The sequence below is a fragment of the Geospiza fortis genome, unplaced genomic scaffold, assembly GCF_000277835.1.
Source record: "Geospiza fortis unplaced genomic scaffold, GeoFor_1.0 scaffold11, whole genome shotgun sequence".
Classification (NCBI taxonomy): domain Eukaryota; kingdom Metazoa; phylum Chordata; class Aves; order Passeriformes; family Thraupidae; genus Geospiza; species Geospiza fortis.
The window spans coordinates 16,179,644-16,206,094 of record NW_005054304.1 but is presented as its reverse complement, the minus strand read 5'-3'; the positions used below and the strand labels follow the sequence as shown (position 1 = coordinate 16,206,094).

General features: G+C 41.4%; 1 protein-coding gene across 3 annotated transcripts in view; it reads right to left on the bottom strand.

Moving 5' to 3' along the window:
- Window positions 1–6,109: 6,109 nt before the first annotated feature.
- EMCN (endomucin) overlaps window positions 6,110–26,451 on the bottom strand; it is a 53,634-nt gene continuing 33,292 nt past the window's right edge. For all 3 annotated transcript variants that reach the window (XM_005418182.2, XM_031066515.1, XM_031066514.1), the window contains 6 exons: window positions 24,911–24,982; window positions 23,306–23,401; window positions 21,610–21,634; window positions 20,572–20,633; window positions 9,092–9,154; window positions 6,110–7,846 (listed from right to left, as the gene is read on the bottom strand). In XM_005418182.2, the coding sequence (XP_005418239.1) occupies window positions 9,096–9,154; window positions 20,572–20,633; window positions 21,610–21,634; window positions 23,306–23,401; window positions 24,911–24,982 (314 nt within the window). In that variant the 3' untranslated portion in view covers window positions 6,110–7,846; window positions 9,092–9,095. The remainder of the gene's footprint in view (window positions 7,847–9,091; window positions 9,155–20,571; window positions 20,634–21,609; window positions 21,635–23,305; window positions 23,402–24,910; window positions 24,983–26,451) is intronic.

The following is a 26,451-nucleotide window of genomic DNA, read 5'->3' as shown; positions in this document are numbered from 1 at the left end:
CTCCTGTGCAAATTTCTCCCAGGAGTATATGGTGCACACCCCACAAAGGGGACAATCCCCAAACAGCTCATTCCATCACTGATTGGTAGGTACAGGGGAAAAAAAGCTTTGAAAGCCCAGAAAGCAGAGATGCAGCATATTGGCACACTTCATTTATCAAAGCCCACCTCTTATCTTTGCTCCCAAGACACTGCATGATGGAGCAGGCTGACCACGCCCTACCTGTCCAGCTCCTGTTTATGCTTCTCATTCCACATTTCTCCATCCAGGGACAAGAATTCCATCACCTTCACTGTGTTGTGGTCATGTGCATGCTATAGTTTCAGGCCAGCAAAGTTCCAAAGAACTGCTAAAATGCTGTTTAAAAGAAGCCCAAAAATGATGAGCTGTGAGGGACTGTTTGAAGGGGCAAGCCTCACTCCAGGTTGCATCTAGTACAGGTTTTGAGGATAGGCACTGGGAACAGGGAGCTGGGCCCCCACGTTGAACACTGAGTTTTGAACTGTCTGTTTTTAGATACAGAGCTCGATGCTGGCTGTGGAGGGAGCCAGGTGGTGCCCATCACAAAGGGCTCTTCTCAGCATGCAGACACCTTCATGGCTGTGTGGGGGGCAGCAGACGCAGCCTGGAGAGAGGTGGGTGTTTTTCCCCCTGTAACAGCGTGGTTTTTAGAAAAGGCAAAAAAGACTACCTGAGGGAGCAGATGGAAGCAGCACATCTCAAAAGGGAAGAAACATGGCTACAGGACAATAACAATTTTCCCCTCTCAGTGAGACCCATCATATCCCATGCCAAGGACCAGGAACTGAAATGTCCTGAACTACTGCACAGATCCCCAGTACACTCCTCCTTCCAGAACTCAGCCTTCCTGCTCCTCAGTGGGCAGCCAGGCTTGGCCAACTGAAGGCGACCCAATTATATCCAGGTTTTTGGAGGATGGAAAGTGCCCCAAAGCCTCCATCCTTTGCCAAGAGAATAATTTAGGAGGGTGCAAAGCAGCCCCAACAATAAAAAAAAACCTACCTGGAAGAGAGGAAGGGTGATACATAAGGCAAAATCTCCCTGGTGATTACACAGTAGTGGCGCCTGAAGGAAATTACTGGGGGGATGGGGAACACAAGTGCCTCAGGGCCAGCTTCCCTGTGGGGTGGGCACCCAGAGTCTCTCCCAGCCTCTCAGCCATGCAGTCTGGCATAGGTGAGTGACAGCTTGCCATGGCTCCTAAAGCACCTGGCTTAAGCAGCATGAAAGTTCAGTCTGGTTCACATCCTGGCCCCATTTATCTCCATCCCCCAGAGGTGCAGGTCAGGCCCTTCATGCAGAGGACTTAGCAGAGTTTAAACTGTGGTGCAGTAGGATTAAGTCTTTTCTGTCCCACTCTGCAAAGAATGCCCACAGATTTGGGGATGTGACAAGAGGGACCTAGGGAGAGTGTGGTAAGCAAGCCCAACAAGCATTGGGCAGAGGAGGGGTTTGTGGCCAGTAGGTGCTTCCCCTCCCATCCTGCCTCTTGCTTCCCCTTCTATCAGCAGGGGCTCTGACTGCAAGGGGGGAGCATTTAGACATTTCTGTAGCCCACCTCTGAAATTTTACCTGCAAGTCCAATGCAAAGCCCTGATAGTCAGCAGAGCAGCTGCAGGTACCTGCAATCACCTCCTCTCTGCCCTTCCCATCAGGTGTGTGCCCCGATGCAGTCAGCTGCTAAATCCCAGGGGAAAAACATCTCCCTCTAATTATCTTTTTTCCTAGTAGCAGCTCTTTGTTGAGCTTCCTAGAACCGAGTCTTTGGAAATTTGCATGTGGGATTCATGAAGATAGGACTGAAAGTGAGTGTGGTCAGACTGGCTGGCATGGGACACCTGAGGCCGCAGCCTGACCTGCAGCACACAGCATTTACCATACTCTGAGGGCTGAAGGCCTGATATGGTTTTCTCCCTCAAATGGTTTTTTCTTGGGTTGAGGTGAGCAGCAGAGCTCAGCTTTGGCTCTGAACTCCCCCAAACTACACGGATTTCATGCTCTTCTTCACCCTTCCTCACTTTGCCAGCTAAATTCAGACAAGGTGCCTGTTTGCATAAGAGCTGTCAAAAGAATAACTTACAAGTACAGGAGCTAGAAACGTCTTGAAGTGTAAAGCTGGCAGCCCCCGAAGACCTGCAGGGACTATCCAATCCATCTGGTGCTCCAGGGTGCAGAGCAAACAGGCTTTTGACTGGTTCATAACTGCAGCATATGCAAAAGGCTCAATTATTGCTTCTTAAAAAGCCCAAATTATCTCCTGGAGTTGGAGACTGACAGCCACATAGTCTCCACAGCGTTATGCATGACTGAATTTTTGCTGGCTTATTCTCTGCTGTTCTGTACTGCCTGTAATTGCATTGCATTTTAACTGTTTAGCATCGTCAGAACTTCAGCCCCAGGGGCAGCGGAGGTGGTGAGAGCTCAATACATCAAATTACTACCCAAAGAGCAGGCAGACAAAAAGCAGAGCAGGGAGGGAGGGAAACAGACAAATGAGCCACATTCATTAGAAAAACAGCAGCCCTGACCAGGGAAGCGTCCTACTGATGTAATGAGAAAGGTGAAAGTTGTTAATAATAATAAAGAACACAGTAACACAGTTGCTTTTCTATCAGAAAGCACCAAATCTGGAGAAAATAAATGCTCTGTGGAAAGCAGAGATGAAAACCGATGAAATGCTCCTTGCCCACATAGCTTTTCTTTCTTCCCAATTGCATTTAGTGGGTTTTTTGTGCTAGCGAGTTCTGTAGCTGTTCTGTTTAGTGCTGCTCCCTTGAGTGCTGTGATGTGGCCCCAAAAACTGGCATTGCTGCTGCAGAAGCCCCACCATGTAAGGCAGTGAAGCACTTTCCCACAGGCAGGTCTATGTTTCACCCTTGGACAGCCAGAGGTCCTGAGTGTTGCTCCTCTCTTTGGAATTTTGCCACCTGTGAGGGTCCTGAAATGTCACAGAGCTCTCGATGGGCTTGCCCTGCTGAGGCACCGCAGTAGTGTTGACCTCAAATAACTGACTAAGCTCTGTGCAGCTTAACACCCTGAAATTACAGTACACTGTTCCAAGGAACAGGCCCAGCACAATGCAGAGGCCACAGCGATACAGCCACAGAATCAAGGGTTACCTGTGGATGCCTGAAGAACAGCCTCAGAGCTGCCCACCATGGCACAGGGTCCCCAGGAGCCAGCAGGACCTGCTGGGTGTCCCTTGTAGGCCACCAGCAGCCTGCTCGTGGGTCTTTGGCCTGCCTACCTGCAAAGCCATGGGAGGAGATCACAGAATAATTTGTGTTGGAAGTGACCTTTAAGGTTTAGTCCAACCCTCAAGATGAAGGCAAAGAGAGAGGCACGTCAGTAGGCACAGCCAGCGATGCCAGCAATAAAGATGGTTGTGGCAGCAGAGAGGTTTCTGTCCCTGTCCCAGTGCAGCCTGACAGGGAGGTGCCTCTGCTGTGGCTCTCCAGCCAGATAATGTGCAAAGTGGATGCAAGGGAGCTGAGATGATCCTTCAGCTGTCTATGCTGAAATTTTTGAAGGTATTGACATTTCATGTCAGCTGCATTCACCAGGGTTAATTAAAGTCTGTGTTTTATAGATTGCCTGTGGCCATAAGCGGAAAAGCTGCCTCAATTGGAAATCAATAGAGTAATCTTTAAGCTATTTTATTTTATTAGATATAGGGTTCTAATTTGAAGAAATTGAGGAGCCATAATTAATGGTGCCAGAGAGGTCCTGAGATATATTTTCAAAGCTTCCTGAGGAGAGTGCTTTGCTGTAGGAAGTGTGCTGGAGGTGCCCAGCATGCTGGGGCACACCACTGAGGCTGGGGAATGCTCTGGTGAGTGAGCTCCCAGGAGCACTGCAGAAATACAACAGCAAATCAATAGCCAGCATTCTGCCCAAAAATTGAAGGGAAGGCTGTGAAGGCAGTGCTGCCACCACAGGGCACAGCAGAAAAGCCAAATTCTGGGGTGCTGACAAACAAGGAGTGTCATAAATGCTGCTGATGGCCTCCTTGCCCCGAGCCAGAGAGACTGATGTGCATTATGCCTTTCTCTAAGTCTACTGTGCACTGGTATGCAGTGAAATGATTTGCCCCTCTTCGGTGGGGTGGAGTCATTCCAAAACCACCCCAGATGCCTTAAGGGGTTTTGGAAGGTGAAGTATCTTGACAGTGCTACTGCTCTCCCTTGGAACAGCCTTGCTGGCAGGCTGTACAACTTTCCCACAACAGACAGACCAAGGAAATAAACAGCTTTCTATGCAGTGCCTGTAAAACAATTCTGTCCACAGACAATGGAGTGTCAAGGGCCAATAAGCAAAATAAACCCCAAAAAACTGGCCCATTCATGAGCAGCCATCATGAGCCCCTCAGCCAAATGTGTGAGAATATGTAAGTACTTAGAAGGCTAATAAGCTGCTTGTGCTTGAAAAGCATTTAATGCCTACCTTTTCAGCATCTACCTTTTAGAAATAATTATTTTCAACTTTTCTATGTTGTTTTTCTCATTTCTAGACTTTTTCCCTGTAAACAGTGATGAAAGTATTTTTCTTTTTGCGAATCAACTTACTTGATACAGCATCTTAGAGTAGAAAGCCAATTGTTGGTAGACTATGGCAAACCATTTTTTTGTGCTTCGTTGGCTCTTTTTCTTCAGTGCCCACTTGTCTTGTTTGGGACTGTGTCCAAAATCCCAGCATGCTGCAAATGGTCACTCCCAAAATATTGCAAATCTTTCTACTGAGCAGGGTTAGACTCTGGGAAGAGCTCAGGGAAATTTTCTGTGTTTGAAGACAGTGACTTGCCTTCTGAAGTTAAGCCTGAGATGAGCAGTGCTGAAAACACTTTCTTCTGGCAAACCTGAGCCCTGCACACTTTGCTAGCAGTGATTAATGATACCCCAAAGTCTTTGCCAGCCAAATATGTTCTGTAGTCTTGGATTGTAACATGTAGATCAGAATCATATACTCAAACTACAAACTTGTTTAACAAGTAACTCATGAGCTGAACTAATTTGTAAGCAGATCCAGTTGAATTACATTTCTGTGGGCATGTTCATTCCACAGTGAAGTGGATGTCATTCACTTCTTTAGCAAATTAGGACACAGAAGCTGAAGAGCATTAAATTCAGATGGGACTGTCCACAGAAGATTTAGTCAAACTTTGGTGAGAAGACTTTTACAAATCTAGATCCATTTTCCTAATATTCTCATATAGACAAACCTCACAGTGGAGGATCAACTTTAACTTTTGGGTTTATTTTTGACATACTAGTGATGAGAAAAACTCTAGTGGCTCTTTTAGACACGTATTAACAGTGGAGCTGTTGAGCCAGACAACCTGAATGGATTTTTCATTTCTTTTTCATCTACCTAAGTCATTGCATGTAACTTCTTTAAATACTGAGTTCTCTCTGCAGACAGTTCATCACCTCCCATTAAAGGCAATTCCAGCACCTTCAACTCTGCAGAAGAAAAGTGCCCTAAATATTCTTCCAAATCCTTTCTGTGCTTTACAGATATCCTTCAAGCAAATCTGTCTTCTCCCCTTCATACAAACATCAATTCCCTTGTGATTCTTAACAAGAATAGAAGTTCACATTGTCTCCCTTTACCACAAGTTTTGTCATTTCAGGGGTTAAGAGGATCTCAGGCTCTTATTTCTGCTGTCCACTGAACTCACCTCTTTTACTTCATACACACTCAGCACAAGCCAGTCCCTTTGAGAGATGTTTCCCAGCCTTCTGATGAGCGCTTGGTTGACTGCCATGCCCCTTATCATGAAGAGCCCAAACACTTTCCCTGTTCTGTTGTTTTTCACTTTTCCAGTATCAAGATTTGCAGAGAGGCCTGTCCTCTCCCCACCACTGATTGTAATGAGGAGTTTCCACTTGCCACCTCCAGCATGCTTTCTGCAAGGTTTCACTGAGCCCCTGCCACCACCATGCCCAGAATATCTAATGTCTGCTCTCCAGGCTTGTCATAAAGCGTCCATCTCATTCTGTGAAACTAGAATGCAGAGTAATGGACAATAGCTGTGCTAGACATGTGCAATGGATTGCATTTCTGCAAACAGAAAAGGATAGCTACTTAATAAAGATAATAAATTTTAATAGGCAGTAAATTTTTTTTCTTGACACAACATGGTAGTTTCTGAACAGATTTTGCACAAAACCACAAACAGATATTACACAACATTTCTCTGCTTTTCTCCACTATCCTTTCACTATGATACAATACACTACAAAATATTTTGGGTTTTTAATCAACATGAAAATCCACAATGACTGCTTTTTTTTGAAGGAAACCTCATCAGTCAGGAACCAGAATAGTTGCAGATGCCAACTAGCATATTTTAGATGGCCTGACCTTTCCAAAGTAGGCATCCAAGACTTCTCTGCTCCCGAGGAACACAAGCTATCCAGGAATACCTGAATGAACCACGTAAGTTCAGCTGCAGCATGGACACTTGTTAATTTCCCATCTTTTATTGAGCTTCACCAAAAGTCTCTCATGGTGCCACTAAGAAAGATTACCAGACCCACCAAAGCAGAAGTAAGAGCAACGGCCAAGCACAGGGAAATAAACACTTTTCAGATTTTTCTATAGACATAAGTAATAAATTTGGTCAATCTCTCACCATCATGCTAAACAAATTTTATTATTTCAGAGAAGGAAATTGGAGAGAAAAGGTCCTCAAGAGCATTGTATCAATAGGTATCCAAACTTAGATGATTGTCCCAGATCTTGGCCCTGCACTTAGACCACCAGTTGTCTCCTTTCCATTTCCCAATTTAAAAAAAGGTAACTCTAGGAATGCTACAGTCAGTGGATAGAGACTGAGCAGATGCTCACAGTAATACAACTTTCAAACATTTATAGTTCTAGAAAGGTAGGGTACATGCAGGCAGAAGCACTACTTGATATTTTGGAACTGCCGGCTCTGTACAAATTAGGAGTGTCTGTAATTAGCACTTGAAACACTCTTTGAACTTCCAGAGTTATTCAATAACCTGCAGGGATCCCATGCATTACTCAGAACACAGGGAAGAAGGTTCATCTGTGAAATTGCTTACCTTGCTGATTCCCACTGTGTGCCCCAGGCTATATGGGAGTCATATTTGCAGCACACATAATGCAATTAGCCAAGAAACAGGTGAAAACCAGCTATTGCCTGCTACATTGCAAGGACTATGTTCAGTAATTTACACAATTTCAAAAAGCCTCAGTGCAAGGTGTATTCCTCCCTTCACAGAAAAGAAGCACACACTTCAGCATCTCAGCCAGGCATCCCACTCTGTAAACATTTATGACAAGCAAAGCGTGTGCTACAGTGAGGAGTCTCATGCAAATCACAGAATTAATTTTCATAGTGGCTGTTTGCCCAGTCCTGTTTCAAGGGTCAGATCCTGTTTGTATTCTGCTACATACAAACTAAAATATCCCTAGCTACCATAAGTTCAACAAAGTATGCTGACTTATTCCTTCCTGTGTGTGCAGAAAACATTTTTAGTAGCTACTATGCGAACATCTCCAAATTTTTGCATCATCTTCACTCATCTTGTTTTTACATTCTCTTCAACCTTGTTTCCCTGCTTTTACTATATGTGAAGATAATAAATATACATGGTATACCAGTTATTAAGCCATCAAAAAAAAAATACATGTCATTCCAGAAGGGAAAGGAGATGCTTGAGATTTAGAAGTCAAAACCCGGTCATTCACACAAGTGTCCTGATGGTAAAAAGCTTCAGCTTCTCCACATTTCCCGTTGAAACACAACTTTGGTGAGATGTTCTTGCATATTCTGATAAAACAGGCTGCTTCACATCTGAAATGACAAGAGCATCTCAAGATTATTGTTCCAGGTAAGGTTGTTCAGGAACATAAGAGTAAGCTAAAATGGAAGACAGAACAAATCCAGTATGGGATAGACAATAAGGATTAAATTTATTGTCCAGGCCCTTGTCCTGGATCCACACAAATTGAACCACCTCTGGGTTTCAGTAATGTAGGCAAAACTGTATTCTGCTGCTCTAATTCAAGTAAGAAAGGAGGTAATTTTGTCCTTACTACTGGCATCAGGAAAGCTCAGTCTCTACCTAGGTGAAAGGAGAATAGGTCAAAACCATCAAAGATGTTCTTCACATTTCTGGTCACTCATGTATTTCTCAGTGGAGACTGATGGGACCCATTCTAGAGGGGCTTCATTCTACAGTGCTGGGGGGAGTCTGGGCTTTGCCAGAGCCTCTGTGGGGTCCATCCCACGCATGCTGTGAAACCCAGTTCCTCAGGACATCCTTTTCCCCTGCCTCCTGCTCCATCCTGGTCACACAGAGCCCTTCCACAGCTGCTTCCTTCTCCCACCCTCAGCAAAGGACCACAGCTCTCCACAAATGAGAAAAGCAGCTCCATGGGAAGTGGATATTGTGGTACCTGAGAAAGCTTCATATATGAAGGAAAATTTAGCACCCATATCAAAAACTGTATTTCAGAGTGCTCTGATGGTCTCTGCCCTCTCACACATAAAGATACCATCCAGCTCTTGCTATAATTTAACCACCTAGGATTTCAAGCCATAATAAACCACCTCAATAAAACTCCTGGCTTTTGCATGAAGTGAAAAAGATTCAGATTTTTCACGGAAAAAAAAAAGGAGTAAAAATCTTCTGGGTACCAAATTTCTTTTTTTTTTTTAATAGGTATCTGCCCTTCAAAATCTATTATTTCTCACACAAACAGAAAGAAAATTCACCCAGGGGTTTACATCCAGGAAATGCTGAACAGTTAAAGTCATATGCTCTTCCCTATGAAGATCTGTCTCTATGAGCTGGCAGCTTCTTCAGCCCCTCATTTTGCCTGTGAATCTGGTCACCATGGGGTGCTCCAGCTGAGCTTTGTTTAAGCCACTTTTCCTTGAGGCTGCTGCCAATTATAAATATAATTTCTCTTTTTGGCTTGCATTTTTAACCCTTTTTTTTTTTTTGTTACATGACACAATACTGAGACTACGAAGCATTAAAAGGATTAACAAATACTAATGTTACAGGATGGAAAACAAAGGCAATAAACTTACATATTTATTGCTGAGATGTGAAGATTTGCCGAGTTTTATTCTTCCCATGAGATGAGTGCTCTCCTAAGAAACAGAAAATACATTTGCATCAGATAAACATAGAAAGACAGATAAATATGGAAATGAGTCTAACAGGAACACATCACTGACCAGTGTACAAACTAGCCAGTCTCCTTGTCAGATTTACTTCACAGCAAAAACTGTCCACAAAATAGATTTTTACCACCCTTCCTATTTTATAGATTATTTCCCCTGCGATTTGCTCATTAATGCTGGGTTACTACCACAAAGTATTTTCCAAGGCAGTTCTCAAGGGGGTTGAAGAGGAATAAGATTTTAATTAATTTATAGCTATGATTAGAACACTGAATTTTAAAAATAAGAAGATAGAAGTATAAAATTAATTTCTGCCAGTAACACTGACATCAGCTCAGTTCCTCCAAAGTAGAAGGATGAACATTTAAGAACTTGACACAGTTCTCAATATTCCTTCTCTGGAGAAGCCAGAGCCACATGGAAACAGGCATGAGGGCAGGAAAACCCAAACGTCTCCTTCTGCCTCCTTGCTCACCTGCAGGAGACAATTTAATTCCTCATGCCCACATGAGAGGCAAGGAAATGATGTATTACATTCCAGGAGAAGTGAATATGTATTAAAAACCTACAAATGATCAATGGCCTAGGGTTGCAAATTGTAATACAAATTAGGATTATGAAAAAATTCACTGATTAGGCATTTAAATAATTAGCAGCCAAATTAAATAGTTGCACTTCTGAAGACAATGGAAAGGACTTATCAATAGTTTTCAGACAGTTTTTCTTCACAGCAAAAAAAGGCTCTGTAATTGAGCGCAGCTTTTTGGGGATGAGTGAAAGACTTTCTGCTGAAAACTGTTCAACAATAGTGTGCTGAAATGGTGTTCACTTCCCAAGTGCTCAATTTTGGAAAAAAAAATTTAAAATAATTTTGAAGTGTTGTTAACATGAAGTTTTAGAAGCTCTTATGTCAAATTTCAGGTAGGGCAAAGGAAAGCACAAGTTTTTGCTAGGAAAAAACTGGAATATCTTAACAAGACATATTTTTGGTAGGTGAAACATTTTTGCTAGATAAAAATCTTGTACTGAAAAGCTAAAATAAAATGAACCAGTTCGAATATTGCACAGTTTTATACTAGCAAAGGAGTGAGATTTTCAAGAACTCTCATTTCTTTTTTTATTTTTATTTTTATTTTTCCTTTTGCATGTTTCTACTTTCCTTTTTTAATATACAGAAATAGAAGATTAAATAAGGGACAGAAGAGAGAAACTGGCAAAACTGTTTAAAAAATAAGGTATTAGAGAAATGAATTGAGAAATATATTGCAATGCAGAAGATAAAATCCAATAGTAGTAATAAATATCAGTACTTTGTTATCAGTTCCATTCCCAGCTGGTTGTTCTGCAAGCAGATTTACATGGAAGCACCCCAGGAAAATAACACATCTAAGGGCAGGCTCCAGAGTAGGGTAGCTCCCTGGATAACATCCCATTTGTGCCAGTAGACCATGGATCAGGGCATGGAGAGGGGGAGCAGCACTGGCTGCAGAAGGCAGAGTGCTTGAGAGGCACCGGCCAACAGCGGTGGCCAGGCCAGAGGGGTGACTCTGCCTTTCTGCAGAGCCTGAGACTGCAACACACAGACACTCACACGCCCTATCCAGATGTCCTGGTACTGTACCCCTTATCCCTGGAACAGGGAACTGGCCCCAGCTATTGCCTGGGGCAATGCCCGCTACAATAGCAGTGTCTGCTGAGGGATGGATGCAGGCAGGGATGTTCTATGTTGCTTTGCCACTGCATTTCCAAGAGGGTAGGAGCCTGCAAGCCTTGGGAAACAAAAGGAAGTTATGGCTACTCCATGTTTGCAAAAGTGCCTGAAGATAATTGCATGGTAAGGTCTGTAATCGTTAGTGCCAGCCAACAATTCAATGATGGAGACAATGACTATACACCAGAGAAGGAGTGGTCACAGATGCTCTCTGTTCAAAAGATAAAAGGGTGGTGGATGGGTTTAGATACAGGGCTGCAGTACACCTGGAGACTGCACAGAGAAGTGTCCAAACCAAGTATGGAGTTCAATGGTTCGGCAGTTTGATATTCTGCTAAATACCCAGTTGCAACTCAAAGGGCAAACCAAGAACATTCAGGTTAGCTGCAAGTAAGAAAACATTTATATTGATCTCAAAACAGCCTTAACTGACACAAATAGATTGCAAGACTGGGATTCCAAGACCCAAACTTGTCTCCAAACCATCACCCACCAAAACAAATGGACTGAACCTTGCTTCCCATAAGGGAAATGAAAAACAAATACTTGTGTTTCATATTTTGTTAGAACAGATGGCATTTTAGTAGATTGAAGAAGTAATTTCACACTGAATTTTTTTGCCGATTGAGAAAATCAGCACTGAGGGTGCAGTGGAGGTGCTCAGCCACACCAGATACATTACAAGGCCTTGAAGGCTGTCACAGGATCATAGAATTGTTGAGTTTGGAAAAGATCATCAAGTCCAACTGTCAACCCAGCAACATCTCCATGTTCACCACTAAACCTTGTCCTCAAGTGCCACATCCACACATTTTTTTTGAAAATTCCAGCAATGATGACTTTACCACTGTCCTAAACATGCTGTTCCAATGCTTAACTGCCCTTTTTGTGAAGAAATATTCCCTAATATCAATCTATACTCCCTTGGCACAACCTGAGGCCATCATTGAAAGAGAAAGGCTATAGTTCCACAAAATAAACCAACAAGAGCAAAATTGCTGCACAACATCATCAGTTGTTGTGCAGCAACAAAAAAACAGGGATCTTATTTATTCTGGATTATGCATTTAGGGAAGGATGACACGCAAACTCTAGCATTATTCACCAGGAGATAGAAGATAGCAGGAGAAACTTGAACCATCAGCTTCTCACGATATAGGTATTCAGTATCTTGCATAAAGTATTAGTTGAGCCAATCTGATGGATGCTATGGCAATACATTTCCAAAAGGGAATGAGATCTTGAAATTGGAGGACAGAGTTGAACAAACACTCTGGAAAGGAGATATGGTCAATCAAAAATGAAATTGAAGAGAAACAGAAGACTAAAAATTTCAAAAGAAAAAAACCCAACCCTGATACAACGTGAAAGCAAGGAAAGCCAATGGGATGACCTGAAGTGCAGGAATATGGCCCAAAGTTTGCCCAATTGAAATCGTAAGATTTCATTGCCTTTCCTGAAAGGAATTTCTTCCTGTCAGGAAAGGCAATGAAATCTTGAAATCAGAGGACAGAGTTGAACAAACACTCCAGAAAGGAGATATGGTCAATCAAAAATGAAATTGAAAAATTCAGAAAATCTGAAATGGAGTGACTACAACCCATTGTACTGAGATGAAATGTGGTGCAGGAAAAAGAACCAAAACTTGCCCAAATTATTCCCTTTGAAATCCCTAAAATCAGGAAAGAAAGGGAAACAAAGACACAGAAGAGAAACAGAAGAATTGAAATTTCAAAAGAAAAGAATCCTGACATAACATGAAAACAAGGAAAGCCAATGGCATGACCTGAAGTGCAGGAATATGGCCTGAGGCTTGCCCAATTGATCCTCATTGAAATAGCAAGATTTTATCCCCTTTCATGAAAGGGAAAATCAGAAAAAATCGGATTCTGGCATGGAAGTTTTAGGTGACATGCCAAGCCTGCCTTTACACCCTATATTCTCTTTGCCATCTTCCAGTGTTGCATCTTTTTGTTGATTTTTGTTGATTTTTGTCTGAAATTGGATTGCAAAAACCAAGACATAAGCATCATTAAGTCTATTACTGTCATATAACAGACAGATCTGCAGTTAAACTGGCAGGTTTATTGCTGCAGGAGGCTGCAGATACCACAGCAGACAAGACAAATTTGTGGAATTAAAAGCCATTGAAAACTATGAAACACCAAGGATAACTAGCCTGATTAAGGATGTCTCCTAGCCACATGCTGCTGGAAGACTATGGTGTAGGACATGTTATTGGACTCCTTTCCTGTTTGTCACACTTCCTTTTATCTCTTGTGATTCACCCTCTAAGAAATCCTTTTTGACTGGATTTGAGGCTACAGAGATCCAAGGTTCCAGCAGGTACAGCTGGCTCAGCTGATGGTTGTCACTGATATATTTTATGAAAATCCTTTTGCTAGGATTTTTCTCCTGAGAAACTGAGAAGCCTCAGAAAAGAAATGTAAACAATAACTATCTGATGGCTGTGGAATGTGGTCTGGAGATGGTTTACCAACAGGTGCATCTTTGATTGGTTCCATGTGGATTGTTTTTACTTGATGACCAATCATGGTCCAGCTGTGTCGGACTCTCTGGTCAGACACAAGATTTTATTATGCATTCCTTTCTAGCTTTCTGATGTCTCCTTTCTCTTTCTTTAATATAGTTTTAGTATGTAATTTTCTTTCAATATAATATCATAAAATAATAAATCAGCCTTCTGAAACACAGAGTCAAGATTCTCATCTCTTCCCTCATCCTGGGGACCCTCAAACACTGCCACAGATGGTTCCTTAGCCTCAATACTAAAGGAGATGGTGCACTAACAACTTGCACAATACAGCATTGGTCTTTCATACACACAGCCTACACGTGGCACCCTTTGAACACATCTGCCACAGCCTCAGTAACACTGATCCGCCCAAAGAAATTGGCAGCATAGGCACTGGATCTGATCCAATATGCCCTGCACACTTCCTCCTCTAAAACATAGTCATGGTTCAAAAGGATAAAGACAAGGAAGATGGACAAGAAAAAGAAATTGTACTCATAAATCCTCATTGTTCAACATATTTGTTTAAAGTTCATGGAAAGTAGACTTAGTACCCAGCTACTGAGGGCTCTTCCAAGATGAAAGATAATCAGAAAAGAAAGAATGCTGCAGTGAAAATGTGTTTTCTTCCTAATTAAAATTTCACTTGTGCAGTATTTGTTTTGATTTTTCACTCACAAATATACTAATTTCCAACCATTACTGTTGCATTCTGATGCCAGTGTATGTGAATAAGTAATGGGTACAATCAACTGAAATTACAGATTGCAATAAGATCAGTTTTGAAGCTCTGAAACAGACATTACTTTGTCTTACTGTTGTAGAAGGTTATTGTAATAATCTCACTGCAATTTTCCCTCTCCTCTTGCCCCTCCACATTTGATTCAGAATCTGAATATATTATTCAGAATACACATACACTGCAGAACACCATGACATAAAAGAGAGTACAGACTGAGTACTATGAGCACAGAAAGTCTTTGACCTGGTTAATGCCCTCTGACATTATTGGGAAAGCTGGAAGAAAAAGGATGTAAAAACAGTCTTTCATATAAAAAATAGGTTGTGCAGCATCTCAGATTACATTGTCTGAAAGAAGAAATTAGTTGTGCTCTTATTTCACTGTAATATCTGCTGCTGAGAAATTGCTTGTAAGTGGCAATCAGATTTGGAGCAAAGAATTAAAGCAAGCTTTTAATAAAATCTGATTGCAGAAGCCTATCTTTTTTAAAAGTATAAAACTACCTCTGCAGACACAAGAATCAAAATGTCTATTTTTACCAGACTGAAATAAAAGAAAGATGCTGGAGAGCAGCATTGAGTGGGAACCACTGGCTGTGTTTGGTGTGGGCCAGTGGGTCCAGCACCCACAATGTCCTGCAGCTCGCCCGCCATACACACTTCACAATTCCCTGCAAATTGCTCCTCACCACTGCCAGCATGATAGAAGGGTCTGAACAATCCACCATGGCAGAGAGAGGGTGTGTGGAAACATTAAAGTGAAGGACAGAAAGGCAATTCCTGCTCAATGGGCAGCAAAGGGCAGGAGGTGGCTCCCTCACAAGGAGCATCTCAGAAAGCTGCAGGCTGGAAAGTCAGCAAATGCTTCACAGGGGAAAACATCACCTGACCCTCAGCAGGCTGAATGTAAGAGACTGCTTAAAAAACCCTTGAAAATATGCACAGCTCACAAACCAAATTAGAAATACAGAAGGAAACATATGCTATTTTGACTACAGTTTGACTGTGGTTTTGACAACATTTTTGTCCAAAAGTTTCAGCTGGAAGTGTGTGCAGTCAGAACTTTGTGGTGTGAGTAAACACAAACAGAGTCCAACCACAAGCTAAGAAAGTTTATTCTACAGTTCCTGTGAAGAAAGAAACAGAACTTCAGGCTATTATACAACACAAGGTTAAAAAATAGAGTATCAGGAAATGGGAAAGGAAAGGAGAGGGAAGGAGGTACTTGGTATCTTCCTTTGTTGCGAGGACACCCTTTTTTATAAAGCAGCTTCTAGGTGTTCTATGTGCAGGGGAAAAAACATAAGACCCTGAAACTACATCTCAGACTAGGAAACAGAAATAATCAATATCATAACCCTATCATAACTTTAGCAGGAGCACCTGCTCTTACCAGTCCTAAGCACACAGCATGCCAGCAGACTGCTCTTCACTGACCTACACTGCTTATCCTGCAAGGAAGTGGAAGAGGGAAGGGGATTTCCATTGACAGAGTGACTCATCTAGTGACTTAGATTCTTCACCTGCTCCTAGAGACATCCATACAGATCCTAGACATAATGAGAAAGAGGTCAAAGTCCCAATGCATGTTAAGAAACCTCATGGCCCACTATGGGGTCATGCTCCCTCACAGGGGTAAATTTCCCTGGGTTGTGTCCCTAATGAGGTAAACCCCAAAGATTTCTTACCTACTTAAATGCCATGGCCCATGCTCAGATATACTCAGCATAACAGGAAACAAGGTCTGCACCAGCTCCTGATTTGTCCCATTGTACCAAAACCACATCTATGGTTTGATGAGTGAGGCAGAACAATTAGTCTCAGCACATGCAGGGTTACGGAAAGCAGCGTTGAAGACACTGTCATCTGACCACACTGTTTCAGAACACCACAGGATTTTCCATGTCCAAGCCCTAGCCCTGCACTAGGTTCTCTTGAGGCACATTCAGCTGAAGCAGCAGGTAACAGCTCTAAGGCCATCATTACTGTTGAACAGCAGCAGCTTTTGGAAGAAATGTGGAGCATACGGAGAATGCAAATTTTCCTGCTTGGTTCGTGCTATCTTTGCACTGCACTGCCATCAGAGAGCACCTCTAGGAATTAACTGATCTCTTTCTCCAGTGTGATTGCAATATGTTAAAGGGGTTTCAAATGGAACAGGTTAGGTGTCTCCCAAATATCCATCTTTGCCTGATACATTTTCCCATTTCTGTTTAGTAGCAACACTTGAATTTTCTTTTTTTTTTGTCCACAGTGGGTATCTCAGAAAGCCCTAATGCAGACATGTGCCACAAATCCTTCTCCAGCCACCTTCCATTTCAGGTGCCTCACCAAAATCTGAGCTACCTCAGCTCTGACACATTTAACCCCCTTTCAGCAAATTCAGTGCAGAACAGGCAATATCTCTAAAAGCCAAGTAAGTCAAATCCTACCCTTTCAACTCAAAACAGCTCAGTCTGGTTATAAATCATGCTTTATTGGATCAGCTTATGCTTAGGTGCTGGGATTATACCTAACATGTCTGAGATATTATGTCACCTGCACATCCCTATGAGACTTTACATTGAATATTGAAATGGTGTGCTTCTACTAAAAAGGCCTTTCACATATTTTACCTGCTGTAGAATAGTTATTCCAGGCTAGGGCCATGCAAGAAAATTCTGAAATAGGATATCAATGCTTCTATCACACATCGTACACCCGTCTGTAGTAGTCTTACCCAAATTTCTATTGACCAACCTTTCTGTAACTGAGAAATTTTCATCCCTCAACATTTTTCATGAGTCATAAAAAGGTGATCAATACCTTTGCTGTTCTTCAGTGTAATACACAAGAACCCTTGCAGAAAAAGTTAGGTCTGTTTTCAAGACAGGCAATACTTTAACCTCATGGCTGATGGTATTGATCTCTTAGTCATAAATTAAAACCCTACATCTTATATTCTCAGGAAATATAACTATCACTGACAAGCTAAGTGTGCAGTTCTGAGGGCTGTGTTGAATCACAAATAAATATTTTTGCAGGTAGATTTCCTAGAACGCTGTATTGTAAAAGACCATTTATTCTCCCCAGGGGGAGCCACCCTAAATTTGCCTGTACCATCAACATGAAAGGGCTGCCAGAAGTCCTGCATTTGTACATTAGTGTGAAACTTTTGAGATCATTTTTATCCTAGCTGAGTTTTCAAGTAAGATGCAAGAACAGGCACTTATCTTGCATCAGGTGTTGCAGTTCACTGATAAACATGCATGAAAAATGTTCTGAGTCTAGTTTAGTTTTCTCTGGTTTTATACTTTACACCCATTCTACACCAATTGTGCCTTAGAGCTCAAGGCAATTAGCAATTCCATCTTTATAAGAAGAGTTATAAAAAATGACAATATTAAAGCTCCATTTTACCTAGCTCTCTTGATGATACTACTCCATTAAAAACATTACTTTAGTCCGGGCTTAATTGAAAACTACTCTTCTCCTGCATCCTTCCACATTAATTGTAGGTATTTGAAATAATATTCTTGATTAAATTTAATTCAGCTGTGCCTCTGAAAAAGGAGTCTTTCCTTTTTCTTTCATTTCATATTCACAACTTAATTTTAGAAGTCCTAAAATAGGATCCTTCAGGAGTCAGTGAACTGCCTACAGGTCAGCCCATTCCAGCTCAAGATAGATGTCCAAGGCAGATGGGATAAACAGCCCCCTGGACACATACATCTCTTTCAACTATGTGCAGCTAGCGTGGTTTTTAAACAGATAAAAGAGGGCAAGATTAAACTCACCACAACCTTTGATCAAGATCTATGCAAAACACTGACACATGGTCTTTCTATGTTGCTGGCTTGAACAGTTTGTAGGTCCTTAGCTGTCCTGCATATATTTTACAAAATTATACAATCTCAAAGTCTTCTGTTTGGAATGAAAATCAAAAATGAAGCAAAAAAACAGAATGTCTACTTCTAATAAAACTTAATTTGAATACATATCAAAGCAGAACTTCCTTGTAGATATGCTTGACCTTAGGGAGGAGCTGCCTATTGGTAGTGAGGGGTGATGTAGCCCTGCTTGTGAAGTTAAGGCTGCTCTTTAGATCTTTCTAATTTCAGCTTTTCTACTCATTACTTTTTGCAGTTTTGTTGGTATGTACAGAGACAGCCACAACATACACTTTCTAAACAACTGGACCAAGGAAAAAGAAGAACACTTGTAAAGAAGTTTTATGCAGGGCAATTGTTGTCAGTCGTTGTGAGAAGGCCCAAGAGTCAGGCAGTTCTTGTGTACCATGAGAAGCATCTGCCTTTATGCCTGAGCTTTTAATAAAGCAAATAAATCTGATTCAAATGGGGAGGCATCCTAACATATTTAAAATTCCCGTATGAGTGACAAATATTTCTGGAAGAAACAGACTCCTCTGTCAGAATGCTTTTAATTTAAGAAGAAAAGTGTCTCTAATAACCTAGGCAAAAGCAGGACTTCAATTTCAGTGAAAGCATGTTTAATTTTAAACATATAATGATAAGAGAATTCAAGAGAAAATGTCAGCTAGCTTAAATATGAATTGTATTAATGAGAAGAGGGCAGGAATCTTGTCTTCTAAGTGGTTATGACTTAAACCTTCTAATTATAGCATGCACACATCATAGTTCAGTAAAAAAGAATATCAAGCATCCTCTGGATGGAAGATGCTCAGACATTTGGTGAACCAGTAACTGATTAACAGACAACAGAGCTCAACTTGTGGAAAAAGGAAAAAAAAAAAACCCAAACTGAGACTGTGTCTTTTCCCATTTACCCTGCTTTAAACCACAAACAATTCTGCTACTGTCAATTAAGTCACTTTGTTTTTGAAATGGCATGAGGGCAGAATCAATCAAAAAAATGTCCATTAATTAGTTTCTAACTTCATTCAGCTTTCAAAAAAAACCAAACAAACAAACAAAGTGCAACTTCATGAAAACATACGCACAACTCAATACTCCAAATAAAGCTAAAAGTCCATTCCCAGAGACATTCTCTTAAAAAAAAAAATAATTTCCCAAATCATGAAGCTCTGAAGTGCAGCCTCTAAAGAGCCAAAGTGTAGTTTACCTTTACCCAGCAGCAGTGGGACAGAACTGACATATCTTGTGATGGAACAGGCCCTTCCTCCCTCCCTCTAACCCCTAACTCTGTGTCAAGAGGCCATGGGGACCTTGCACAACTCTGGTTTGCTGCAAGGGCTGCCAGAGATGCCCTGTGGGTGTTTTGGATTGCACAGAAGCTTCTGGGAGTTGCAGAGAAGGCTGGAGAGTCCAAACTGTGCCTCTCCAGCAAGCAGAGGATAGTTCAGATGAAGGGCTGTATTTCAGAGGACTACCCAAGGATTTGGACAAAAGGAGAGAGCAGCTATCGGTCAGACTAAGAAATGTCAGTAGGAGAAACAAATGGCCAAAAAGCTTAAAAACAAAATAAGAGTATTATACCTAAAAACTAGAAAGTAAGACAGCTTTTCTGGAACGACTTTTGCAGGTGAGGTGGGACCTACATGACTGAGAAAGCATTGGGTGAAGGTGTGAAGTTTCACCATGACTAGCTCTACCATTTAGGGGAGATTTAGGGGTTTTGGTTGTTTAGTCAGAATCCTGTTCTGCCTCAGTCTTATTTTGTGCCTCTCCATTTTTTGCAGAACCTATAACTGTATCCATCTCTTTGCTTTGAGATTTTTCTTTCTTTTTTGTATGTTATCAGTAACCTTTGTTCCTTTAGGCTTTATTACCACAGATTTTGTAAGAACCTGAAGCACAGGAACAGAGGGATTTGCAATGAGAGCAGGATTTTGAATGCAAAGGGTGACTGAGTATGGGGCTGACTGAACACTGCTGACACCAACTCCAACAGAATCCTGATTACATACAGCACTGGCTCCCAAACCTTTTGATCCCTGGGATATTAGCTCAGTTGCTTGGAGCATGGTAATAATAACACCAAGGTTGTGGGTTTGATCTTCACATGGGCCATTCACTTATGTTCACCTGAGGGCCCCTTCCAACTCAGAACATGCTGTGGTTCTGATATTACCAGTCTTCAAACTTCCTTGTACAGACAGATCTAGCTGATAAATGCCATGATCACTGTTATTCCTGAACATCCCTAGCTAGATCACTTACCATCAATGATTTAAATAAAATATTTTCCTAAAATATTTTCCATACTTCTCACTCCCAAATGCTGACAGCACACACAGTACAATGGAACATCAGCTCTACAGGATCACAGTCTGGGGATTTGCTCTGTAGAATTGTTTGCAGTGACTTTTACATGACAGGAACTGAAGATGGGTTTGCTATTGGAAATGATATCCCAAAAACTGCTCCTCTCGAGCTCAGACAGGGAAACACACATACACAGAAATGAAACACTCACCAGTCTCAGAAGAAGTTGTCTTCACAGAAAGAAGTTTGACTCCTTCTTTATCTGACTGGGCCCTGTTGAAGTCAGAAAACATTTAAGCAGTCAGTGCACACGTTGGTCATGTCCAAACAAAACTCTAAGATTTTGGTCCCGAGGAGGCAGCACCTACTCCAGTCTAAACTGGAAGGCTTAAATGGGCTTTGCACGGGGTCAGGTGGCAGAAAATACCATATGCCAACATCTCTGAAAATACCTTTCTCTTAAAATATGTAATAAATCAGGTTTAATTATCCAGGTTTAATCTAGGACTTCATAGAAGAGGAGGGAAAAGGAGGAATATTTTTTCTGTCAATGCAAACCTTTTAGCCATGTTGAGTTGCAAAGAAGGACCACTTCAGATGTCCAGGGAGTCAGTGCTACCAAGTAAACCAGCAGCCTAAACGTTGCTTTTGGTCATGCAAGCAGCCACTGCCAGGCTCAATGGCCTTTAGTTTGTATCTTCTAATGGATCTTTCTTAGTTTCCCTCTCTTTATACTCCTTAAGCCACTACTATTTCTAGTGGGTCTAGTGGGAACAAGATGGGACAGAGGAACATGATAAAATGGGGAACAAGTGAAATATATATATAAATAATCCAGAATAAAAAGGGAACATTAAAAAGAGAGACAACATGAACAAAATAAGTGGGGTAGGAAAAGATGTGGGGGTAGAGGCGAGGGATAAATGGGGGAAAAGGTGAAAAAAAAAGAAAAAAGACTGGGCAAGTGAGTCCTGTGGCACAGCATAAGCCGTTAATCCACTTCAAAAGGATCAATTGCAAAACAGTTGAGAAGCACCACATTTCTATCCATGCTGAAACAGCTGCTTATCATGCATACAGGTCTACAATAACTGCAAGTGCAGCACTTTTAACAGGATATTTCTCTTTGGGGTGGCAACTGACTACAATATCTAAACAGAGGAAGATCAAAGAAAATCCTATGCAAAATCTGCTACATTTACAAGTGCCCTGTGATAGATCTCAAAGCAATGAAAAGGATTCAACCTACTGTTCAGCGCCATTCTCTTGTCTCTCTGGAAGAAGAAAAAAAGTTAGTATCATTTTGATTGCTGGAACTCAAGCACCAAACATTTAGACATGACTATTGCAGTTGCTGGCAGAAGGCTCAGTTGTAATTTTGCAGTACTGCATTAAGTTCATAAGCACAATCAACCAGCTTGAACAGTAATTGTTATTTTCTGGTCATCTGTGGAAGTGAACTGATGTTGCTTGTACCAGCACTTTTGGAAACCAGGGAGAATGATATTTGACTTGTCCAAGAGCACAACAGGAGAGTACATTTTTCCCTGCAGCTCCCAAATCCCTCGTAGCTGGCACAGAGGATGTGAGCATGCCATGGTTCTCAAGTACACAACAACTGAGCTAAAAGATGCAGGGTAAGGGGACTGAGGGAACAAGGGTGTTCCTGAGGCTGTACCCCCTGGGGGTACAGCCTGGCATGATGTCTGGGAACAGTTTGTCATCCCCATTGATGAGGAACAGGTTTGTCTCCAAAATGAATCATATGCTGAATGTATTTTATGCTTATGTGCAAGTGTGGGCAGATGGAAGGGGCCAGGGGGTTACATCAGAGACATGGAGCCAACTCCATGGCACCAAGCACAGGGGAAGTGCACTGGATAGACCTGGGCAAATCCCACAGGAAGCACTACAGATTCAATCTATCTATTCTATCTTCCAAGTGAGTTTGCTAATAGAGTGCCTGATGACATTTGTGCATAGGGGAGGTTGGTAAGGAAATGTTCCTCATCTCACGTCTTTATCTCCTGACTCTGAATATTCCATCATTTCCTTAGTAAGGATCACACCTTCCTCTGTTTATCTGTGTCTGTTTTTCCATGTCATTGGCTAAATTGGTTGTGACACACTGTTTGTCTTGGTTTACAGCTTCAACGCCCTGTTGTGATTTTGTATTTCCAAGGCCTGGTGATTTCACAGTTCTGCACAGGTCTCCTAACTCATGCCAGCTCGCAGGGACAGAAAAAACAGTCTGGATCAGATCTGGGTTTTCACTTAATGGAAATTTACACTTACCTGTGGCCTACTTGGGCGACCCTGAAACATTTGGCAAATGGACTTTGATGGAACTATAACCCATTATCTTAAGTATTTAATGGACAGCAGAGAAACAGATACTGACTTTAGCTGCTCTGTCAAAATGACTATTTCTGAAAATACAGTTTGCTCATGGATTCTGCTCCATGCACATTTTACTGTAACTGGAAAATGTTACTCATGCATCATGTGCTTCTGTATGTGTGTGTATGTATGTATCAGATAGATCCTTAAAAAACCCACTGATATTTCTTTGCCTGTATCTAGAAGAAAGAATAAAATAAATAAAGTGATTTTGTTGAATATCTGCAAATTTAGTTTTCACTGTCCATTTCTATCTGTTTGATTGTGTTAGCAGAAGCATTTGTTAGCTCTTTGTAGCTGCAAAAGCATGAAAAAAAAAGCTTTACAGCATGATTTATTCTCGAAAAATCATTTTGGCTCACTCTGGTCTTCCTACTGCTTTTGAAAATGAAGTGTTAGTTTCCCACTTCAGGCAAAACACAAAACACAAAAAGCTTTCCCATCAGACTACCACAACAGTGATGGTTAGGTAATCCAAAAGAGATCTTTTAATAATAAAAAGGACATTGGTTTCCCTCCCCCTGCAGAGAAAGCAAACCAAATACCTGGAGTTTTCTTCTGGCACATTTTGTACAAAGCCACCAGTGAGAAGACAGAGAGGGTAATGACTATCAGGGTGATGACAATTGGCAAGATAACATCTGCAAAAGAGGGAGAACATAATTTTGGCTGCTGCCTCTGACTTACATTCCCTCTGTGTATAGGTACTTGCACACACTAAGGTGAGAGGCACCTCCAGCTCCACTTCACCAAACATTACCCATTTCTCCGGAGAGGATAACCCACTGCTCCTGCTATTCTTCCTGCAACCACTGAGCCTCAGACTTGGATGCTTTGTGGAGGGAAGACAGACTTGTTCCTTCTCCCACCCTTACTCCTTCCCTGACACTCATGCTGCCCTGTGGAACTGGTTTCACCCATTTTTCAGTAAAAGAACAAGGTTTCAGCACCTGTTCCACTGGACCCACCTTAATTTTGATGAAAACTCTCATCATTCAACCCAGTGCTGATGGCCTCCAAAGGTTTTATGAGAAAGTTGTGTTCCAGAAATAGTTTTTTAAACATGCAATTTATTTTTTCCTCTTTTTTTGAAAAAAAAAAAAAGAGCAGTCTAAAATTCAGCAACTGAAGTGATTATTTTGCTTTTAACATTGTGCACCCAGAAAGACACTAAGGAATTACATAATTCAGTAACATTCCCCACAGCACTTAAAACCAGGGATAGAAAATGCAAGATCTCCTTTTAAAATGAGAACGTTTCTTTCCTTTTATTATTTCCCACCATCTGTCATTTCCTGACAGGTGTTTCCCAGCCAAGAAGCAAAAAAAGGAAAGAATTATGTAATGAAGAGAAGCTTTCCCTGGGAAATATATAAGCCCAGCTTTTCCCTTTTTATCATTTCTCTGGCAGCAACTGGCCACATTCAAATTCAGCAGGCACTCTCCTGCCTGCTGGCCTAAGCCCTGTGTCAGGGGGAGGCTGCATTCAACGGCGCTTGATGCAATTAATATTTAATGTTCATATAGATGCATCCTTGCATCCGTGGAACTAGAGGGAGACAGTTTACAGTGGGAAAACATCAAACATACTTTGCTTAGTCAGTACTCTGGCTTGGAAATAGCAAAGCTGCAGCACCACTCTTGCCCCAGAGATGCAAAATATTAAAATGAAAGATTAAGTAGCATGCATCATGCAAACATCAAGTCCTTAAAGAGTCTGCAGAACACTGCCTCCCAGACCTTTTCTCCTATGACAATATGAATAATATATTCATATTATACATTCACAACAATACATTAATATAATAAGTACAACATGTATATGAGCATTTTTTTTGTATGTTCTCTCAGGTCTTCTCTCACAGGGGATAACTATTTTTGGTTTCTTTTTCAATTTCACCACTTTGAATCAGTACTTGGTAATAATTGTGCTCCTCTACAGTGAGAGCAGTGTCAGCTTATTGAGCTCTGTTTCTCTCTGAGAGGAGTTTTATCACCAGCATTTAAATTTGGTTTGTAATAGGGCCCAAGTCTGGTAAGGCTAGAAATAAAACTGCCAGTTTAATTTGTCTGCTACTCCAATCACTCATCAAAAGCAAAACTGATCAACTGAAAACTCAAAATCTGGACAATTAAGTAAGAATACTCACTAGAATAGCTGATACTACTCCCTGTATGAGTCTGGTTTCCAGCACTGCTTTTAGGACTTTCAGAAGTTGGCTCTGCAAAAGAAATAGTGCCTTTCAGGTAAACATGAATTGCCAGAATTCCCCAAACAACTCCCTCTGAAGAATTACCCTCACAAAACAACTGCTGTGTCCCCAGTTCTGGAGCTTCACTTGCTGCTTCACATCTATATTTCTTCTCAATAATACTTGGATAACTTAGCAAGAGGGGTGGAAAAGTTTGTCTAGGGTGGCCTAAAGAAACACACACTTTGTATGGGTGCAGATTTCCCTAAGATCCTCTGCTAGTCCACTTACAGGTTATGAGCTACAAACTTTTTCCAATTTAGGAGGTTATGGTACTGTTCAACACTACAAGAGAATTTTTAACAAGTAAATAAACAAGAAAGAGGGTGAAAATCAGACCTGTCTCCAAGAGAAGAAAGACCAAAATATTTCACTGCTAATTAAAAAAAAAGTGCTAACTGTAGATGAAGAAATCTGAGGTGCAATATTAGTAGATGGCAAGTTTTCTTGAGTGGTATAGAGGAGTGCGCCTGCTCTCTGCCCCATTTGGAGACAGCAATGTTGTGAGTCTCTGGGGCATCTTTTAGGGCTAGGTTTAAAGGAATGCATTTCTACCTTCAGGTGCTAATCTGAATTTGAGTCAGGTATCAACAACACAAATTATTTATCACCTTGCTGCATACAGCCTATGAAGAACCAATCACTGAACTTCCAGAGAGAAAAGAGAAAATGCAAACATTGGCATTTCCCTAGGTACATTACACAGCACATGGGATTGCATTCCCTATTGGATGGAGGCTTGAGTGATCAAGTGCTCACTGCCTCTGAAGGAGCCGACTGGCTGGACAGACGTGATGCAAGGTCCAGCACTTCCATTGCCTGGGTAAATATCAGAAGTGGCTCTCAAACAGAGACATCTGGGGAAGGTGATCTGTTAAAAAAGGGCCCTAGCAGAGGTTATAGCTTCATATATAGAGAACATGGTGGCAACCACTGAGTCAGGTACCTACTCACAATCCACACCTGAAGGATTGCATGGTTCCCAAGAACGGAAGAAGGCTCAAATTGTAGGGTGGAAGCTATGAAATTAATTAAGTCATTAAAACCAATATCCTATGGCCATTTTGAGGTCTAGAATACAATTTTGTTCTACTAAGTCTCTGAAAGACATGTCCATATTTTTACTTTTAAGTAGGCAGTACTTGTAACTCTAATCCATGGAGTTACAGTAACAAATAAGGTTTGTTTGTCCCAACCATGTAGGAATTCATCTTCCTTGCAAAACTGATTTTAAACTCATGCCCACTATTAAAAAATGTTTTGGTGGTTATTTTCTTTCCCACGTCCCCACACTTCCACCTTCATTTGTCTGGACACAGACAGAAGCCTCCTGGGGAAAAATGATCACTTACTACGTGCTTATGTGGTGCCTAAACAATACAGTCATAGATGAGACATTCTGATGCTATGGTGCAGGAAACAATCATTGTCCAAGACTT